The 19,839-nt window shown below is 57.0% G+C and overlaps 1 protein-coding gene across 6 annotated transcripts in view; it reads right to left on the bottom strand.

The window, feature by feature from the left end:
• The window catches only part of Prdm11 (PR/SET domain 11), a 76,853-nt gene that overhangs the window by 20,796 nt on the left and 36,218 nt on the right, over positions 1 to 19,839 (bottom strand). For 5 of the 6 annotated variants that reach the window (XM_046456555.2, XM_058583510.1, XM_046456564.2 and 2 more), the window contains exon 5: positions 6,339 to 6,406. In XM_046456555.2, coding sequence (XP_046312511.1) covers positions 6,339 to 6,406 — 68 coding nt within the window. Of the gene's footprint in view, positions 1 to 2,400; positions 2,823 to 6,338; positions 6,407 to 19,839 lie in introns of all 6 variants that reach the window. The other variant, XM_058583520.1, reaches the window with a different exon arrangement.

Here is a 19,839-nt window from a genome sequence, read left to right as displayed (position 1 = left end):
CCCTGGCACTCCCCCAGCCTAAACACCCACCCACGGGAAGGGCCTGGTTCCCAAGCCGCTGAGCCAAGGGCCAGGCACCCAGGGAAGGATGCCATTGCTGCCCGGGACAATAGCCGCATTCCAGGGAAAGAGTCCAGTCCCGGTGACAGCAGTCAGCCCAGTGGCTGGGGACCTCGGCCCTGTCACTTCACCTCTCTGAGATTCGCTGGCTGCAAAGTATCGCTGATGACCTCTCTGCCCACCTACTAGCCCCTGGGCCACCCGCTGGCTCCTTGAAGATGCAGGCGCTGCGTAGAGCTGAGCGTGACCTGCCAAGGGCACCATTGTGCTCCGAGGGGAGTGCCAGCCTCCTTGAGGCCATTGCTGAGTTGCTTGGGGCCACCTGGTGGCCTTGCTGAAATCTGCAGCCTTGGATCACGGCAGGGCGCCCAAGGCCCGAGGAAGGGAAGGGGAGGTAGGGGTGGGCAGAGCAAGCCGCTGCCCTGACACCCCTTCCCCCAGGGTGGCAGCCAGGTCAGGCCGACGGTGGCCCCACCCAAGATGCTCGATCATGCAGGGACCCTCAGACAGACGGCTCCCCACCGCCAGACACAGGGAGGGGACCAGCCCCTGTACATGCAGGTCTCCGCTTTCAGGTGACAAGGGCTGACTCCCATGACAGAATGAAAACATGACAGGCCGACCCTACTGTCCCCCAAACCCTCCCTGCCTGTGCCCAGGGGGCTCCATCCAGAACCAGTCCTGGGAGACAGCAGGAAGGACCGGTGGTCCGGCTGGTCCTAAGGTTGGTCCTGCTCCCAGGGGTCCCAGGGTCTCACTGGAGCCACCACAGTAAGAGCCCAGTGCCTCGTAGTCCCATCAGGTGGGACAGCAGTCACCCCCTGGAACCCTACACGGGGCGAGAGGGCATGAGACCCACAGTGGGGGGCCTCAGGCCACGGAGCCCCTGGCCAAGGAGTTACCTGCTGGTCATGGCAGGGGCGGGGGGCTCCAGGTTACTTTAGGTCTCCGGAGGGGTGAGCAGGGCAGGATTCGGGACTGGGTTTTACTGAATGTTGGGCCCCCATTTTCTCATAATTGGGTGGGATCACGCAGGACTGGGGAAGCCTGGTTCAGGGCTCTGGCAGACCCAGGTTCCAGTCCTGGGTGATGACAACTTGGGCCACCTGCATTTCCTTGTCCAGGTGACAGGGAGATTAGACCCTCTCCACATGCCTCTCCAGTCCTGAGAATCTGACTCTGTGAACGGCCACCTGTCAGGAGCCCCAGCCAAACAGGAAATGAGCAGATCCCCGTGACCAGGGGCCTGGGAAGGGGGGCGGGACTCTTGGGGACCCACCTTCCCACTGGCTGTCTGGGGCGGCCTGTTCCCGGCCTCTGAAGGACTGAGTGGGGGGGGGGGCGGGGCGGACGGTGCAGAGGCAGGGGGAAGGGTGTGCACGGAGGGGCCCCAACTAGAAAGAGCCCCACGGTCCTGGCCTTGGGGTCCACCAGACGCAGGAAGCAGAGGGGAAAGGCAGGGGGCAGAGGGAGAAGGGGGCGGGTGGGCGCAGAGGAGTGTGCCTGGGGTGGGTGCAGGAGCGAGGGTGGGAGGGGACGGTGGGCAGCAGGACGCAGAGCCAGAGAGAAGTGGACGAAGGCCGCCGGGCACAGGAGACAGGAGGGGACGGAAACAGTGCAACTGGCCCAAGCGACAGAAAGGAGCTGCCCCTCCAGGCCTGGGCCTGCCTGCGGCCGCCCAAGCCCCCACCCCACCCCTCGCTTGCGACGCTGGGGCCCCCTGGCTCCTCCGTGTTCCGGGACGGACGTGCCAAGAGCCTTCCTGATGCGCCTTGTACATGCTGTTCTCGCCAGGCCGCCCCCCCCCCACCGCCCTCACCCGGCCGGGGCTTCTTAACTCTTACGTGCCCCTCGCTGCTCAGTCCCACTGTCACTTCCTTAGGGGGCCTTCCAGCCCCATGGAGCCAGGTGCCACCGCTCCTTACCCTCAGACGGGCCAATTCATCATTTGCAGGGACAGACACACAATCAAAGGCAGGGCTGGGGGGAGGGTAAGAGCCCAACCTCAGGGAACCTGGAGCGGGGCAGCCCCTGTGCCTGCAGGCCTTGAGGTTCCCCTGTGCTCAGGGTCTCCTGGACACGACAGCCTCCGTCCCTTCCTTCCGGTCACTCCCGCAATGGTTTAACTCAAGCTGCTGAGTCCCCCATGTCCAGGAGCTGCCCGAGGGCAGGGCTCGTCCTCCTGGCTGCCAGCACAGTCCAGGCACAGAGGCGGATGCCCAGAGGGAGAGGAGGCAGGCGGAAGTGGACATGGGAAGAGTGGGCAGCCAGAGGGACGGGGAGTTCACGAGCAGCCCCCCGCTGGCCGGCGCAGGAAGGCAGAAGGGACACGATACTCACAGCTGGTCGAGGGGCTGTCGGTGCCGTCCAGTTCCGCCCTGGGGAAGCCGTGCCCGGAGTGGGCGGTGCGCAGCGCCGACTCGATGGCCCTCTCGTGGGCAGTGAGCATGAAGGCAGGGGCTCGGCCCCCAGCCCCAGGGCCCGACAGGGACTGCTGCATGAAGGCCAGCTTGTCCTTGGTCCTCCGTTTCATGTCATCCCATCTGTGCTTAATGTCCTTGATGGAGCGGGGGACCTGGCTGACGGAGGTGATTTTCCGAGCTATGCCTTCCCAAATCTTGTCCCTGTCGGCATGGGACAGCCGCATGGTCTCCCTCCCAAAGAGAACTGCTTCGTGGTGGGTCACCTCCGTGACCAGAATGTCCAGCTCCTCCTTGGAGAACTTGGGCTTCCTCTTACGCTCGGCCAGGGGCGCCACGGTCCTTGGGTTGAATATCCCACAAAGCACAATTGGGTAAATGACCGTCAAGGCGGGTGGGCCTCCTCCTTCCTAATGCCGGCCCCAGCTGGGGAGCCAGGAGGCACCTGGGACAACCCGGCCCCACGCCCTCCTCCTACTGAGAAGTCCCTTCTCCTCCTCCTCGGAGGGGGGCGGTAGGAGGCAGAGGCGCAGGTCAGGCGGTGGGAGCCCTGGGCAGATCCGCGGAGCAGGCCCGGCCTTGCCTTCGGCTAGCAGCGAGTGCCGGGGCGGTGCAAGTTCATGTACCCTTTCCCGCCTCCCTGTCCCCATCCAGAAGGGCAGTACCAACACACCAGCTCCTCAGGCTGGCTCTAAGGGGGGAGGGTATAGTGATGTAAAAACACCCTATAAAAGGAATAAAGAGTCCTCAGTGAAGTCAAGTTTAAACGGGGCCATGCAGGGACGTGAGTGGCTTGGAGGGCCACTGTCCACATGGGCTGCCGTGGCCAGGCCTCAGCTGGTGCTGCCCACCAAAGGGTGTCATCACAGAAAGCTGATTCCATCCCGTGTGGCTCACCACCCCTCCGCCATCTGCCCCCTCCCGTCCCCACTTCTGTGTGTGCAGGAACGGAGCCACCTCCCGCGGCTGCACCACCAGCTCTTGGGGTGGCTGCTGTGGCTTTCTGGTTGGATTTGAGGAGCTCATGAGCATTCACTGGGAGATGAATTGCACTCTGATGGACACCAGGGGTGACCTCAGCTTCCGTCTCCACAGGGCAGCCAGGGGCACCAGGAGGGGCTCCGCGGAGCTCTACCACCGGCTCTGCTCTTGAAACGCAGCTTCTCCACGTGTGGCTCTGCCCGCCTTTACCTGCTGCTGCAAGGTTGGAAAGGTCTACCCGAGAGGGGACCCAGGGCACAGAGGGAAACCTGGGGCCCGAGTCACTCCTCCGCCTGCAGCATCAGCTGAGAGGCCGAGGGCAGCAGCCTCACCCCCACCCTGCAGCACACCAGGCCCTGCAAGCTGCGGAGAGGCAGGCTGTGGTCCCCAGGCCAGGACAATGGCACGGCACAGGCTTGCACTGCGCAGACCTCAGACTAGAGGCTGAGTCTCCTTGGCAGCCACAGGGCCTCTGTACAACTAGGAGGACCATCCCAGGGCCACTTCCCAGGGCTGTCGGGAAGCTGTGACGTGGCTTCTTGGTCACACCACTACTGGCATTTGGGGCTACGGATATTCTTTGTTGGGGGAGGGGCTGCAAACGTAGAGTGTTACCGCCACCTTTGCCTCCTTCGGCTTCTACCCGATGCAACCAGTGGCACCCACCCAGGACGCTGCGACTGCCAGAATGACTCAGGCACTGTCCAGCGCTCCCAGAGGGGCACGCAGCCCTTGCTGAGGACCCTGCACACAGCCCCTGGCACAGGGGGCCATAGGGTCAGTGCTCCCAACCTGGACACCGGTTCCCTTCCTGTCCCACCACCTACTTTGTAGACGCCCTGCGTTCCCTCAGCCCCGCGCCCCGGGCCACCAGAGTGCAGTCCAGAGCACCCGCAGACGAAGGAGCTGCCCAACGAAGCTGACGCACAACCAACCCCAACTTGCCCTTGAGCTGAGGGCCCGCCAGGGGGACCACCAGGCACCATCTTGGTCAGGACAGGGCACAACCCATGGCAGAGCCTACCCGGCCAGGGCCCACACGGCCCAGGGAACTGGCTCAGCCTGGCTCCTTGTGTCCAGAGCCACAGCTCCAGTCCCTCTGCTAGTGACCAGTTCTGGGCCCCGGTTTGGCCGTTGTGGCGTGAAGACCGATGCGGAGCCGTGCTCTCAACCCGCGCCCTCAGAGTCCCCGCGGAGAGCCTCACCGAGGCCTGGCCAGCGTGGCCGACAAGCTCCGAGCGCCAGGCGGCGGCTGAGTTGGCTGAGGAATCCCAGGCCCAGCTGGGGGTGCAGGGGAGCAGCAGGGCTCGGCTCCGGAGGTCGGAGCTCCTGGAAGCCGGACAGTGGAGGCAGGAGGACACCTGGGCCGGAGCCCACACCCTCGCTTCCCTATTGCCTGGGGCCACTGCACTGACCGGGTGAAGAGACCTTAGAGGCAGGCCCTGCTGTCCATGGACAGCCTGTTTGAATGGCTCATGCCCCCTTGCTCACAGTGTCCCCAAAGTCCTTGCCACTTTGGAGGCCCCTTTCAGAGGCCCCCTTCTCTCTCACCTGGGCCCTAGCAGGACAGTGAGAGTCCACGCGATAGCCAGGCGTGGCACCAGGTGTGGGCCCTGGGAGGGCCACGGGGACAGGCCAGGCTGGGCCACCCCAGGTGCCCAGCGCAGGGTCCGAGGGGAAGCAGGTTCTGCATGAGGCGGGTGAAGCCCGTGTGTGTCCTGACCTGGACCCAGGGTGGGGGAAGGCAACAGTTAGGACTGCAGACCTACTTCTCGGGCCACTTTCAGGGCAATGGCTGACCAGGTCTGGGGAGGAGAGGGAGGAGAGAGCTTGTCCCCACACACAGCCTGGACGTCTGCTTATCTACGGTGACCCTGCTTCTGTACCTGGTAAGTGGCAGTAGGAGCAGCTTCCCCCCAGGAGAGGGTGAGCCCTGGGTGCTCTGGGGGAGAACGGTGGCTCTGCTGACTGGGAGTCTGACAGGAGAACAGGGTCAGTCAGGCTGTCTGGGGGGACACCAGGCCCCCAGCGTGACTCCCCAGCCCCAACTAACCTCTCATCTGCTTGTGACTGTCACAGTTTAACTACAGCACCCCCCCCACATTGGTCCCTAACTGCACCGTCCTCCTCCACCCACAAGCCTGCAGCACCCATGGGTCACCAGGTCACACAGACACAAAGAGAGGGCGCCACATCCAGGTGTAGTGGGTCCCGGGGTCCAGCCACAGAGGGCCCCTTGTTAGCCCCACCCAGACCCACATCCCTGTTCACTGTCCTGGGGTCCCAGAGAGAAGCCCCTACGGAAGTGAGAGGCCAGCCTGCTCCCCTGCCCACCACCCACGGCAAGGCCACCAAGGCCAGCGCTGAGCCCAGGGTCCCAGACGTGGCTGGGACGGCCTGGGCAGTCTCCTGCTCTCTCTGGCTAGCCTTTAGGACCTTTCTGAGTCACGCACTGGCCCAGGGTGAAACCACTCAAGCCCAGCAGCAAGCATGGTGGACATCAGGCCCAGCCCCTGCCAGGGGCCTCCTCGGCCAGGAGCACCATTGGAACAACCACTGGCCCGGCGGCTTGAGTCCCGCACCCCTGCAGCAGCAGCCTGCCCTGGGAGACAGCGTCACGGTCCCTCCCCAGGAATGCTCCCAGGAACCTGGGGCCCTTGGAGTCCCTGCAGCCTGCTGGCCTGGCCACGGTCCTCCTCGGGGCCCCCTCATGGAAGCCGGGGACCAGGAAGGTCACGGAGGCTGGACGTCTCCCATGCTCTGCACACAGCAGTCCTGGAGGCCTCGGCCTCTGGAGACCCCATGGTCCCAACACGCCACCCCGACCTCCTCTCGGGAGGCCAGTCGGCCTCCCAGAACACAGCAGAGAGGACTCACCTCATCCAGTTGGCCTTGGTCTCATCCGACCCATCTATGGACTTGTAGCGGCTGTTCTTGTCCACAATCTGCAAGACAGAGGGACAGTCTAGAAAGGCCCAGGGTCACTACCTCCCTCTGTCTGCCATCACCCCACAATGTCCCCAAAGCCACAGGACTGAAACCAAGCTAGAGTCCAGGATTCCTGCCACCTACCTACCCTCTGCCCATCCCATCCCCCTAGAGGATGGAGGACACACACACACACACACACACACATGCACACTCACAAGTACATACACATGTTCATACACACACATAAACACACACACTCACACACACATACATGCACACTTACAAGTACACATACATGTTCACACACACATGGCCACACACACACACACACACACACACTTTCAAGGTGCTGTGGATTCTGGGAAGAGACAGATGAGCCATCCCTGTCCTCTGTCTTGATGGATACCCAGTGACTCGGCCCATGAAGCCACTTCCTGTAGCCTCGTGTTACAACACAAAAGCTGAATCTGGCCTGTCTCTCTTTCCAGCTTCTGCAGGAGACGGAAGCCACCGTTGCACAACGGAGCGTCTGTAATCTGAGAGGCTCCTGCTCCCCAACCTCCAAAGACTCAGGAGCCTGGGGGTCGGAGCGGGACCCCTTCTCTTCAGTAATCTCACCATCGCTCCCAGCATCAGAGTCAGTGCAGGGTGTGGAATTCTAGGCTGACTGGTCTTATCTTCTAATCCAGGAAGATTAACAAAAGACTGCCCTGTGGTCACCTGCAACCTTCTGTTCCCCTGATGTTGGTCCTTTGTGGATGATCTGTCCATGGTAAATGTAAAGACTTTCCCTGTGTTTGTGATTTATGCCATTTTGCTCTGTGGGTTATTTTATAAAATCTTCAACTTGAGGAGCACTTTCAAACAAAGACAATATCTCTTTTGATTTTGGAAAATTCTCAGCCATTGTACTTCTGAGAACTCAACTTCTCAGTCATTTTTCCAGGCCCTTCTGGTAGAATCTACTAAACACACATGGGAGCAGCTCATTCTGTGCTCCGTGTCTTTCAACTTCCTTTTCATATTTTTTCCTCTTTATCTTTCAGGGAAGATCCCTGAGAACTCTCTTCCCATCCACTGATTCTCTCTTTGGCCGTATCCAGTCCCAGGTTCCTCTGGTCTCCTAGGTCTCCCTTCCTCCCTTGGCCTCTCTTTTTAATGGGTGCCTTTCAGTCCATGGATATCTCCCATTCGCAGGTTTTGTAATGGTTCTTGTTCAAATCCAACTTTCTCTTTCATCCTGCCTGTTTGGGTTTCATAAGGACCTGCTCCTTCCTCTTCCTCTCCCCACAGCCTGACCGAGCTGACAACCTGACGGGTGTGGCACAGGAGCCACAGCAAGGCTGGTCCCCAGGGCCTCGTGAAGCAGGGCTCACCGCAGGCCCCAACCAAGCCCGAGGCCATTCCCAGCCCCCTGCGGATTCTCCCCAGAGCCAGGGAAACTTGTGATCATCTCAAATCAGACCGGTCCCTTGCCAGCTCATGGTTTTATTCACGGCATGTGGTCACAGCCTTCAAAGCCCGAATCCCTGCCCAGCCATCTAACTGACCTGGGGATTCCTCTGCCCTACACTGCAGCCAACTTTTCTGGGGTGAACTTTAACCAGGGTCACTCCCACACCTAGAACCTCTTTTTCATACTCTTAAAAAACAACAATCAAAACATTTCCGTCATTCAAAAATGATCAAGAATAATGCAGCTGACAACCGGTGACCATCGTGAGGGCCAACAAGAGTCACACCAACTGTATTCACCTCAGATCTTTCTCTCCTTTGGATCCACGACAATCCCAAGATGCAGCTGAAGACGTTCTCTGCCTCCAAATCATCCTTCTTCCCTCCCCCCTCCAAGGGCAGCCACCAGTCCTGAAGCTGGTGGGGAGCCTTCCCATCTCTAGTTCACAAAGATTTTTCTAAGAATAATATATAGCACTGTTTTGCATGTTTGGGGATTTTACAAAAATGGCATCAAAGTGAACACACCCTTGGATAAACTTTCTCCCACCAAGCCATCCAAAGCTTGGATAAAAAGATACCAAGTCCCTTTTTATCTCTTGGGTCTCAGATTGTGTCACCTCCACAGAATAAGCCTTTCCTAATCTAACCCTGATGTAGATTTTCCCTGCACACACCCCCACCACCCCGGCTTTAGTTGCATGGCATCTCGCTACTTTTTTTAAAGCCCCAATGACAGCATTTTCATGGATGGTAGTTTATCTATCCACTGATTTGGTAAAGGACTGTCTCCTTCACCAGACCCAAGCCAAAGAGACAAAGCTCATGGCTCTCCCACTCACATGGTGACCTAGCTGGAATGGTGGGGAACGAATGAGTGAAGAGCCTTTTAAATAAAAAGCAAGTCAAAGAAAAAAATTATATACTATTAACATTTTAGTAAGAAAGAAAAGAGCCAGGCTCAGTGGCACACACCTGTCATCCCAGCGGCCCAGGAGGCTGAGGCAGGAGGATCATGACTTCAAAGCCAGCCTCAGCAACTTACAAGGTACTAAGCAACTCAGTGGAACCCTGTCTCTAAATGAAATACAAAATAGGGCTGGGGATGGGGCTCAGTGGTCCAGTGCCCCTGAGTTCAATCCCTGGGACCAAAAAAACAAAAATAAAAGAAAGAAAGAAACCAGAGTGGCAGGCGAAGTCAGCTTTCACGGACCAGTAAGGGTGGACTCCGGGAATTCTGTGAGCCACCTGTTACACGTAGCCATCATTAAAGGCTGAATGATATAAAATCACAGTTCAATAAACTACAAATTCTTTAAAGGTGATGATATTCAAATCTGACCACTTGCCTGTTGTGTTCTACATTTCCCTATTTTCCGTATCACTAGTGCTTCTTTCTGGGGTGCTACAGTCTTGGTCCCCAGCTTGGTACTGTTGGTGGAACTCTTAAGAGGCGGCACCTCGTGGGAGGTCTTCAGTCCCCTGGGGTGCACCCAGAGGGGCAATGTGGGACCCTGGTCTCTTCCTCTCTTTGCCTCTGGCCACCATGAGGACAGCAGCTCGCTCCACCATGGGCTCCATATCCTGAGGTGTTTCCTCACCACAAGCCCAGAAGTGATGGTTTCCAACGCCCACAGACCAAAACCTCCAAACTCATCAGCCACAACAAACCCTTCCTTCCACAGCGCTAGCTCACCGCTGTCCTCTCACTTCCTTTAAAGCCCTAACTCCAGTGAGCATTTTCAATGATGATGGTGTTTATCATCTTTCTGTTGATTTGGAAACAGACTGTCTCCCTCACCAGATAAGTTGATGATCTCAGGCATCAACTTATCAGTTTGTTACAGTCACAGAAAGCTGACTGACACATATGCTCCTTAGAAGGGCACGAATACCGTCTCTGTACTGGGGGAATACGGTCTGTTAGTTCTGCTGCACATTCCTTCCTGACTCCATGTTTAGCAAGTTCATGTTGCATAGCTGAAAATTCACCACACCAGGAGCATGCACACCACGAAAATCGACACCTATGTCCCCACCATCACCAGCAGGTTGTCAGACATTTTCCAGCACACCATAATGCACACATATACATGTGCACGACACACACACACATCTGTTTGCAGTGCAGAGGATTGAACCCAGGGCCTCACACATGCTAGGAAAGTGCTACCACTGAGCCGCACCCCAGCCCAGATCCCTGTGTTTGCACGAGCACCAACAGGAGGAGGGGGAAAGGGGGTGTTGCTCTGTTTGTGACACTGAACTGCCTTGTATTATAAAATCTCAGAAAGACAGAGGGGCAAGACGTGGAGCTCTGGCTCCCCTCCTCCACAATCTCCCCAGACACATGCTAGTCTGCAGAACCCTCCTGAGGGGTCCCACGGAACCCTGTCCTTTGCCCTCACATTGACCACCCTACGTTGTCATTTTCGGGTCACCTCTCCCATCTGGGAGAAGAGAAGCATCTTTATCTGCCATAGCCCGCAGGGGGAGCAGCTGGCGTAGCGAGAGCCTGGAGCCCGGGGCAGCAGCTAGAACCTCAGCTTCAGCACTCAGGAGCCCAGTGGCCTTGTCCAGGGGCTTCCCTGGCCCTCGGTTTCCTCACCTGCATCGTGGGGTAAAAGCCATCCCTGCAGCATTACTGCCACCACTGACGTGGAAGGCACCCTGGAATCTCGATGCCAGTACTGATGCAAGGATCGCGTTGGACACTGTTAATTCTGGGTGGGGGAGGCCTGGGGGTCTGTGACCACTGAGGTGGAATCTGCCTCTGCAGCTCTGCCCTGAGAGGGGCTGAGAGGGACACGGCGGCTGCCTTGGGCCTGTCCCTGGTTCGGGCTGAGGCTTCCTGAAGCTGTTTCTTGGCTTATCTTTGTCACCAATCAGGGGTTCCTCTAACGTCATGTCCTGTCACTCCACGGAGTGTTGAGAGCCACAGCCGAAGGGGCCCCAGCAAACTTTCAGACTGCCAGCTGATGATTGGTGCTGATAATGCCAAGGTCGCGGGTTCGTTCCCGTACAGGCCACCAAATGCCGCAGTCTGGCTGGGCACAATTCAGGAGCCACTTGTCAAAAGAAACTAACTTTATTTTTAGAACCACACATGCCAAACAAAACCACTCCTCAGGAAAAACCCTCAGAGCCCAACTGCCACCACCAGCTTCCCACAAGCCTCTCTTTCAACCACAAGCCTCTCCACCTCCCACAATCCTCCTGCTCTTGAGGCCGATTGGCTGGGTCGCGTGGGCGGAGCCAAAAAAGTCCCCCAATGAGCAGCTCCGTGGTCTGAAAGGGCAGGGAAACAGCCCAATGAGCATCACAGCAGAGGAACCAATCAGCTAGATGTTGCTGGGGCCACTGTGAGCCAATCATCAGCTGGCAGTCTGAAAGGGCGGGGAAACAGCTCAATGAGCATCACCGCAGAGGAGCCAATCAGCTAGATGTTGCTGGGGCGCTGTGAGCCAATCATCAGCTGGCAGTCTGAAAGTTTGCTGGGGCCCCTTCGGCTGTGGCTCTCAACAACGGAGACCTCCGGGACAGCAGCTGAAGGCTCTGGGGATAAATGGTCTCCAGGAAGAAGTGTCCCTGCCTTCACAGTCCACAGTCCAGTGGGACACCAGAGACAGGCCACTGAGGCACTGCAAGGTCAGGAATCACGAGGAGGGAGATGTGGGTTGTGAGAACCCCGAGGGAGCCCTGGCCTGAGAGTCAGCCAGGACCCTCCTGAGGGGCACGGAGTCTCCACGAGACCCTGGAGAAGGGGGGGTGAGGGTATGCCGAGTACAGGGTCACGGTCCTGCAGGCTGAAGACCACTTGGATGCTCAAGGACAAGTCCAGGCCCCACCGAGTCAGGAGTGGGCTGGGGTCTCCAGTCCGGTGACAAAGCCAGGACCAGCAAGGGCCTCACAGGGCCCTGGAAGGCGGGCTCCCAGCACCCTCTGCCTAAAGGACCTCAAGATGCCACCTAAATCTAAGATGGGTGATTCCAGGTGCCCAGATGAGCAGAAAGACAAGGACCGTGGCCTCCTGGGTCAAAACGGGTCCAGGAGGTCCGAAAGCTACTTCTCACCACAGCGACAGCTAAAAACCACGACCAGGATGAAGGTCCCTGCAGCAGCCACTCCTGAGCACCCTCTCTGTGTCCAGTGCTGCCACACTTAGCCTCCGCCTAACTCAAGTGGCCACAGGCTGTCCTCACGCTACAGATCAGGAGGCTGAGGTTCAAGCCATCAGGGAACCTGCCCAAGGTCACAGAGGAAAGACACAGGGACGCTGGGACTGAAAACCAGGTTCCCAATGTCCTGGGTCCACAGCGCTGATCCACTGTGTGGGGTGCTGGGCGTGTGGGGTCCTGAGTGAGGCCCCCACAGATCTCCTAACCACCAGGGCTCTGGAGCCCCATCTGAACTTCCAGCGCGGCCTCTGGTTTGGGTGACCTTGGGAGCAGAGGCTGACACTGTGCCGTGGAGGAGAGCCTGCTCTGCAGACAGTGTCTCCTCGGACAGGGGGTCGCCGTCCGGCTCCTCCGAGTGGTGCCTTAACCAGATGTTGCAGCAGTGGATTTTCAGAACCTGATTGCTGCAACTTTCAGGAGCCGCTGAGTCCACAAAGCGAATCCACAAAGCGTTCTGCGCTCAGCCCCGCACCTCCTCACAGAGCAAGGCGGTCACAAAAGTGATTTGTGAAGCCACTTGCAATTGGCAACGTGCTTTGGCGGACCTCAGAGCTTCTCCCACAATCCCCCGGAGGCGGGTGGCCTCCCCTCTGTTCTGCAGCCACTCCCCAGCTGGGCAGACCCAAGACCGGGGAGATAAGAGCTGCCCTGGACTTGAACTTGAGCTCTGGCTTCTTCTATGCCCAGACACATGGAGGGAAGAACACACAGGCTGGACAGAGAGACTATCCAGACCTAGGCTCCTGCGCCGGGCACAGCATTTTGTGAATATTAGCATTTTGTGTGTATTTGACTTTTTGAGTGACCTAAGAAACTAAGCTTGTGTGAACCAGAATCTAACTGTCCACCCTAATTGAATGATAAGGAGATCATCGCTTCTTTGTATTGATCTAAATGAACTTTTATCAAATTTCTTTTTTTAAAAACCACCGTATTGAGGTGTGACGGAAACACTCAACGCTGTACGGTTAATGTCCACACTGAGGGGTTGGAGAGACGTCTACGCCCCGGAGCCCTCGGCACGACCTCACCTCCAAGAGCTTCCTTCCTGCTTTTTAAATGCATTGATTATTGCTGTTGTCATGGTGATCACAAGATCTCCGCTCCTGGGGAGGGCTCAGGTGTACCTCACAGGATGGCTCACTGTAGGCTCCAAGCACAGCTCTGGGACTTACTTTCATTCTGGAACTTTCTACCCTTTGACTAACACCTCACTTCCCCCTTCCCCATCCCCAGCACTACCGTCCAACTCTTCATTCTGTGAGTTTGACTATTTCGGATTCTTCCTGTAAGGGTGTGCGTGTTTGGATAAGTGTCCCCCAGAGGCCATGTGTTACTGGCTTGGTCCCCAGCCCCTGGCCCCGTTGGAGGCGGTGAACCTTTAGGGCTGGGACCTGGAGGGAGGTCCTTAAGTCACTGGTGGTGTGCCCTCGAAGGAGACTCTGGGACACTGGCTCCTTCTTCACTATCTTGCTTCCTGGCCACAAGGTATGGTTTGCTCCACCAGATGCCCCTGGGCAGTACTGTCCACCACGCCCACCAGGGGCCCCAACCCATGGCTCTGCCTGATCCTGGACTGGAACTCACAAAACTATAAGCCAAAATAACCTTTTCCCCCTTATAAGTTCATCGTCTCAGGTTTTTTGTTACAGGGAGGGAGAGCTGACTAATAGAAGTGGTCTCAGGGAGTGTCCATCCTGTGCCTGGCGCACTTCACTTAGCATGATGTTCTCCAGGTCTGCCCAGGTTTCATAAATGGCCGGACTGCCTTCTTTTTTAATGCTTAACAAAAGCCCTGGAGTCCTGGTAAATGCAGCCAGTTTGCACACAATCCCAAATTCCATGCGTGGGTTTCACCTGTTCACGCCTCGCCCCGCCCTAGCCTTCCCTGAAGCCAATGGGAAGGTACCTAGAGATAATCCTGGCCAGACCCGCTCATCACTGCCAGGTGCTGGCCTGAGCGAGCAGAGTACCCCAGCAAGTCCCAGAGGCGTGTCCCCTAAGATCACGCTCCCTATTTTATGGACAAAACCCAGAGCTCAGAGAGAACAGGAGACAACCCAAAGACACTTCCAGCCAATGGGGGAGCCAGGATCGGAGCCCAGGGACCTGTGAGTCCAGAGCCTGTGGCCAACTCAGGGGACCTTCCCTTCACAAGTCTCTTGGCTCTGCTTTGGGAACTGGCCTCAGGACCAACTACCCCCAACCACCTGCACGCGGCCCCAGTGTTCTTCTTGGCAAGGAATGTCTCCTGGTGAAGGTCAAGGGCATCCTTAGGTCCTGAAGGGGAACCACAGGGAGCAGCCAGCATGGAGACTGGCCTGAGGCCCGCCTCCTCGCTATGCCTAGCAGCAGGGGTCTGGACAGGGTGGGAAAAACAAACTTCAGATTTCATTCTGGAACTTTCTACCCTTTGACCAAGTAGGAATGGGAGAGGGCAACCGCTGTTGTTCAGTACACAACTTGAACATCTACCAGGTGCAGCACTTCCTCAATAAACAGTGTGATTCCTTAAATGCCTAACCATGGAGCTACCATGTGGCCCAGCACATCCCTGCTACAGTGTCACACACAAGACAAAGGAAGACCTCAATGCACAGGTGTGGTCACGGCTGCCACAGGTAGGAGCAGCCCCTGTCCACAGTGGATGACAGATGAACAAATACGGTCTATCCCCACCATGGAATGTGGCCCAGCTGTGAAGGGGATGGCCAGGCTGTGACACGGAGAACCTTGGGAACACCACGCGGAGGGCACCTGCTGTGCGATCTCATTCATGTTCAGAACAGGAAATCTACCACCAGAAAGTAGGTCGGTGGTTACTTAGGGCTGTGGGGAGGGCAGAGGGGAATGGCAGCTGAAGGACACGGGACTTTTCAAAGTCACAAAATTCACCTGCAGCAATGGCCACACTTATCTGTGACGTACTGAGAACTGCTCAATAATACACCTTAGGGAAGTCATATGGCATGTAAATCATATCTGATCAAGTTCCTTTAAAACTAGTATCTGCCAAAGATTCAGCAGCTGTGATCAAACACTGAGAAACAACCTTGTTCCATATGCTTGGGAAGGAGTCCCCAAAGATACGAGGCTTCCGCTGAGGGGGAAGACGGCATCGGATATTCACACCGGGGGGCCGGGGCTTTGAACTTGAGCTGACCCCGACATGAGCAGCACAGCCTCCAAGCCAGGATTCCCGGTCTGTACAAGGGAGCGGAGTCCCACCCACAGGCCTGTGGTGAGAGTCAAAGGGCCAAGACTCAGAACCAAACATCACTCAGCGGCTGCCACTGATGCCGCGGTCACTGGGTCTCACTGCACAACCAGCCCAAGCAGTGTCTGCTGAGGGCCCTGGGTCTCAGGTGCTGAATTAGCTCAGGGGGCGTGGGTCAGACCCCCCCTCTGCCCAGGCGACTCCGTGTCCCCCACCGTCAAGGTCAGGAAGTCTCCCAGGAGTTGATGCTTCTCAAACCAGAGTCTTTGGATATGATCTCAGGATCCAAACATCCTCAAAGAGTTTTTAATTCAATGTTTTCATTTTTAAAAAAATCAATAGATAGGAATCACCAGGAGATGTCCACACCCACAGGAAATGCAGGGCTTAGGACAGGGGCGGCCCCAGGTCCTCACCCACCCCGTTGCTGGGCCTTGTGACTCTGCCCTAGATGGAGTACAGGTGGCCTTCTCTGGCCCCTGCCCTGGGGTTTAGCCCTGTGTCTGAACGTGTGGTCACATTAACCAGCAAGTGGCAAGGGGCTTGGGAGGTAGAAGGACTCCCTGGGTAGCGGCCACTGGCCACAGGAACCAGAGCAGCAGGGCACACAGGGGACACTCCCCTGCAGGCCGTGTAACCCAACAAGACGGCCGAGCTGCAGGGGACCCCCAGGCGCAGGACACAGAGGAGGCACTGCAGCCCAGCGGCGGGGACCCCAGCTAGAAGGTTCTTTGCCAGGTGTCAGCAGTGATGTCCTCCTGACGTCCTCCTGCTTCTGCGTGGCCTGACGACCAAGAACGGCTCGTATTTTTTTTAACTGTTTGGAGAGGAACCAGGGGCAGAGGTCAGAGCTCAGTGGAGAGCACTTGCCTCCCATGCATGAGGTCCTGGGGTCCGTCCAACCCCTAGCACCGCAAAAAAAAATGTAAAAGTAATCATAACTTAATCAAAAGAAAAGCAATATGTCACGAAACAAGAATTATCCGGAACTCCGATTTCAGTACCAGTGAGTTTGGTGTTTGCCTTTTTCTGTGGCTGCCTTTGTGCCACGTGACAGAATGGAGGACAGATGTTTCCGGACTTATGATCTTTCTACTTTGTGATGCTTTGGAAGCTATATTCATTCCGTAGAAACCATACTTTGGACATTGATCTTTTCCCAGGCCAGTCATCTGCGGGAGGAGCCTCTCTGTGGTGCCAGGCAGCACCACGGTGCCCGGGCAGCCCAGAAACCACGGGGGTGGGGGGGCACCACCATCGCTGTACCACGTACCGTGTGGCTAAGGCAGGACGTGCGGTAGGGTAGGAGAGGGTGCAGCTTCGACCTACGATGCTTCAGCATACGATGAATGCAATGGGACCCAGCCCGTCGTAAGTGGAGGAACACCTGTACTTGCAACAGACAGCGTGGAGTCCACAGGGCCCAGACCATGTGACCCTTGACAGGAAGATGCCCCTGAATGCCGGGATGGCTTGCTTCACAGTGAGAGTCGACTCTGCGACACCAGTTATCACCACGAGCCAAGAAAAAAGAGCAGCTACAAACTCCACATGCAAACATTGCATTGCAAAAAGCAGGTCGAAGCACAGGACCTGGGGCCAACAGAAGATTTCCCAGTGTTTCAAACAGGGTCAAACCATGGGAAAATAACCACACTCCCCAGCTTGCAGGACTGCAGACGTTCTAGACACCGAAGAACCCGTGAGGAGCCCCACGACGTGCTCACCTTACAAACAGCCGTGTAGGATGACGCAAGATAACACCATCCATCACGTTAAAATGCTGCCGTTAATGTGAGTGATGTTGGGATTTGGGGAGTTCTGGTCATTTTACATTTCTGAACTTGTTATAGTTGTTTAATAAGTATAAAAAAATTTGTGTTTTCCCAGTTTCACGAACAGACTTTTCTAAGTAGCATTAAAATAAAATCAATGTGACTCCATGCACCTCGAGTCACCTGACTATCACACAAGGAGACACATCACTAGGGTAAAATGTGCTAAGGAACCAAGGAGCAGAGAAGGTCAGGTGGGCTTCTGACCTATAATGGAAACGGTGGACCAGTCCAGGATGAGTTTTTATGGCTCTATTTTTTTTCTCCAGTAACGAGATGGAAGCCAGGCCTCAGACATACCAGGCCACCACCCTCCTGATGAGTCGCATCCCCAGCCCTTTATTTTTTATTTTGAGACAGGGTCTCACCAAGTTGCCCAGGCTGGCCTTGAACCTGCCATCCTCCTGCCTCAGCCTCCCAAGTCACTGGGATTACAGGTGCGCGCCGTCACACCTGCACACACTCTACTTCTGTTCCAATGTCAGATTTTGAGAGTTACTGACCCTGCTGGCTCACAGGATGTGTGTCGGGGGAGGGGCGGGGGTCCTGTGGTTTGGTGTGTGACAGCCCAGTGACCAGCCTTGGTGGAACAGCTGCACCAGCTGACTCTTCAGTGCCTCTGATGTTAAGAGGATCCTAAGATTGAGGGGCGCAGTTACTCCTGGGGGTGCCCAGACTGTCCCTTAGTTCACAGCACCTGAGACAGGGCGGCCTTTCTCCCAGCCTCACCCCCACTGGTCCTTCCAGGTGCAGCCTGCACTTCAGCTCCACCCCCACCTCGGCACCACCCAGTGCCACTGGCTGTGACCCCGTTTCCCTCAGACTCTGACCTGAAGGCCACTTCAAACTGACCCTCAAATGCCCTGCGGGCCTAGAAGCGAAGGTACCCAGGGCAACTGCTCACCAGGTGCCTGAGACCTTGGCTTCTCCACACCATCTCCTGCTAAGAAACCAGAACTCCTTGGAGCCAGGGCCGGGACCTTTTTGTGGCAGGAGGTGCTAAAGCAACGATGAGGCTGTGTCAAAAGAGCAAGAAGCCGGTCTGAAGGGGCTCCCAGGGGCCAATAATGACAGGGATGCCCTGTGGGAAGGACAGGAGGGACCCCAGACCTCAGATGACAAAATTAGTCTCTAAGGGGAAGATGGGGGCGGGAGAGAAGGAGGAACTTTTTTTAAAAAAACAAAAGGAATGTCAAGTATTAAATGTAGAAGGAATGGAAGAAAAAGAAAAGTCATTTGACACCAGAATAATAACTGGTGCCGACAAGAGTCATGGACAATCCCTAAAACTAGTGACTGAAAGACAAAACTCACAGAGATCACGTGTCTCCAAGAGCTGACAGGGGACAGACTCAGGACTGCCAGGCCAGAGGGGTGACCTAGGGCGAGCGTGAGGAAACCATCATAGACCTCAATGTGGAGCATCGGGCAAATGACCAGCCGGAACCTTCCACACCATGGCCACACGTGAAGGAGAAAGGCACGCAGCGCAGGCTGATGAACACACACGCTGTGGGTCCCGAGTGGGCTCTGGGTGGGGGGCCCAGCGCACCTGGGAAGGAAGGCGGTATAGCAGTCCTGTAGCCGCGCTGCGAGTCCTGGCTGTAATGGTGACGCCGCGGCTCTGTAAGACAGGCACCAGCCAGCTCCCCAGGTTGGTCAGCCCCAGCACCCCCAGCCCAAAATACCCAGCCTGTGGGCTGTGCGGCTCCTTGCTTCTCTGAGTCCCCCTAAACTTGGCAAACCAGCCTGCTCCTGCCACATCTCGCGGCACGGCAAGGGACACTGTCCTTCTGTCAGCCCAGCACTGGGCCCCTCTCTGCTGGGAGGTGCGTCACGAGCTTTCCCACGTCAAGTTCAAGTCTTAACAGATTTCCCCATTTTACGAAGGCAGCTGAGATGGAAGCGCCCACTTCACACCTGCAGCCCCCCGAGGGCAGGAGTTCAGCAGGCCGGGGGCCCATGGGGTGACCCCCTCCCTCCTGTCCTGCTCAAGAGGGAGGCCGGCTGGTCCATCCAGCACCAGTGCCTGAAGGGCGGACGGGCTTCCCGGCACGTCTTGCGTCAGGGACAGGACGCGCTGGGGACTCCCCTTTGCCCGTGGCCGCCTGATGTGGACCCAGACACCAGCAGAACACACGCAGGGCCATCAGGTGGGCACTTTCAGCCTCAGTGCTGGCTCCTAGCTCCGTGCAGGGTCTCCCCCTTTTCCGTCCTGTACGCATCCTGCCCGGCTGCGCAGATCCCTTCGGGAACAGGTGGGAACCTGTTCAACAGGAACCCTGAGCTTCCTAGCTTCCTTCCTTCCTTCCTTCCTTCCCTCCCTCCCTCCTTCCTTCCTTCCTGGAGTGAATCCAAGGGCACCTGACCACTGAGCCCCATCCCCAGCCCTATTTTGTACTTTATTTAGAGACAGGGTCTCACTGAGTTGCTCAGCACCTTGTCATTGCTGAGGCTGGCTTTGAACCTCTGATCCTCCTGCCTCAGCCTCCAGAGCCTCTGGGATTACAGACGTGTGCCCCGTGCGGCTGCCTCCTCTGTCCCCGGCCTCGTTAGCAGACCACATGGCTGTGTGGCAGCCCCAGCGCCTCACCCTGTAGCCTGTCCTGGGCCTGCAGTGTTGGCAGGGGAGGTGGCCCGGGCAACCTCGGCGATGACTTATGGTGTTTCTAAATTCCAGGGGGACGAGGAAGCACAGGAAGGAGAACTCCTTTCCTAAATGGTCAGAAGTGATCCCAGAACTCCTGGCCCAGGAGGTCAGG

This window comes from Marmota monax, unplaced genomic scaffold (assembly GCF_021218885.2).
Source record: "Marmota monax isolate L192 unplaced genomic scaffold, Marmota_monax_Labrador192_F-V1.1 WCK01_AAM20220418_F8-fsc00047, whole genome shotgun sequence".
Taxonomy (NCBI): domain Eukaryota; kingdom Metazoa; phylum Chordata; class Mammalia; order Rodentia; family Sciuridae; genus Marmota; species Marmota monax.
The sequence above is the reverse complement of the archived record's forward strand: the minus strand, read 5'-3'. Positions and strand labels throughout refer to the sequence as shown.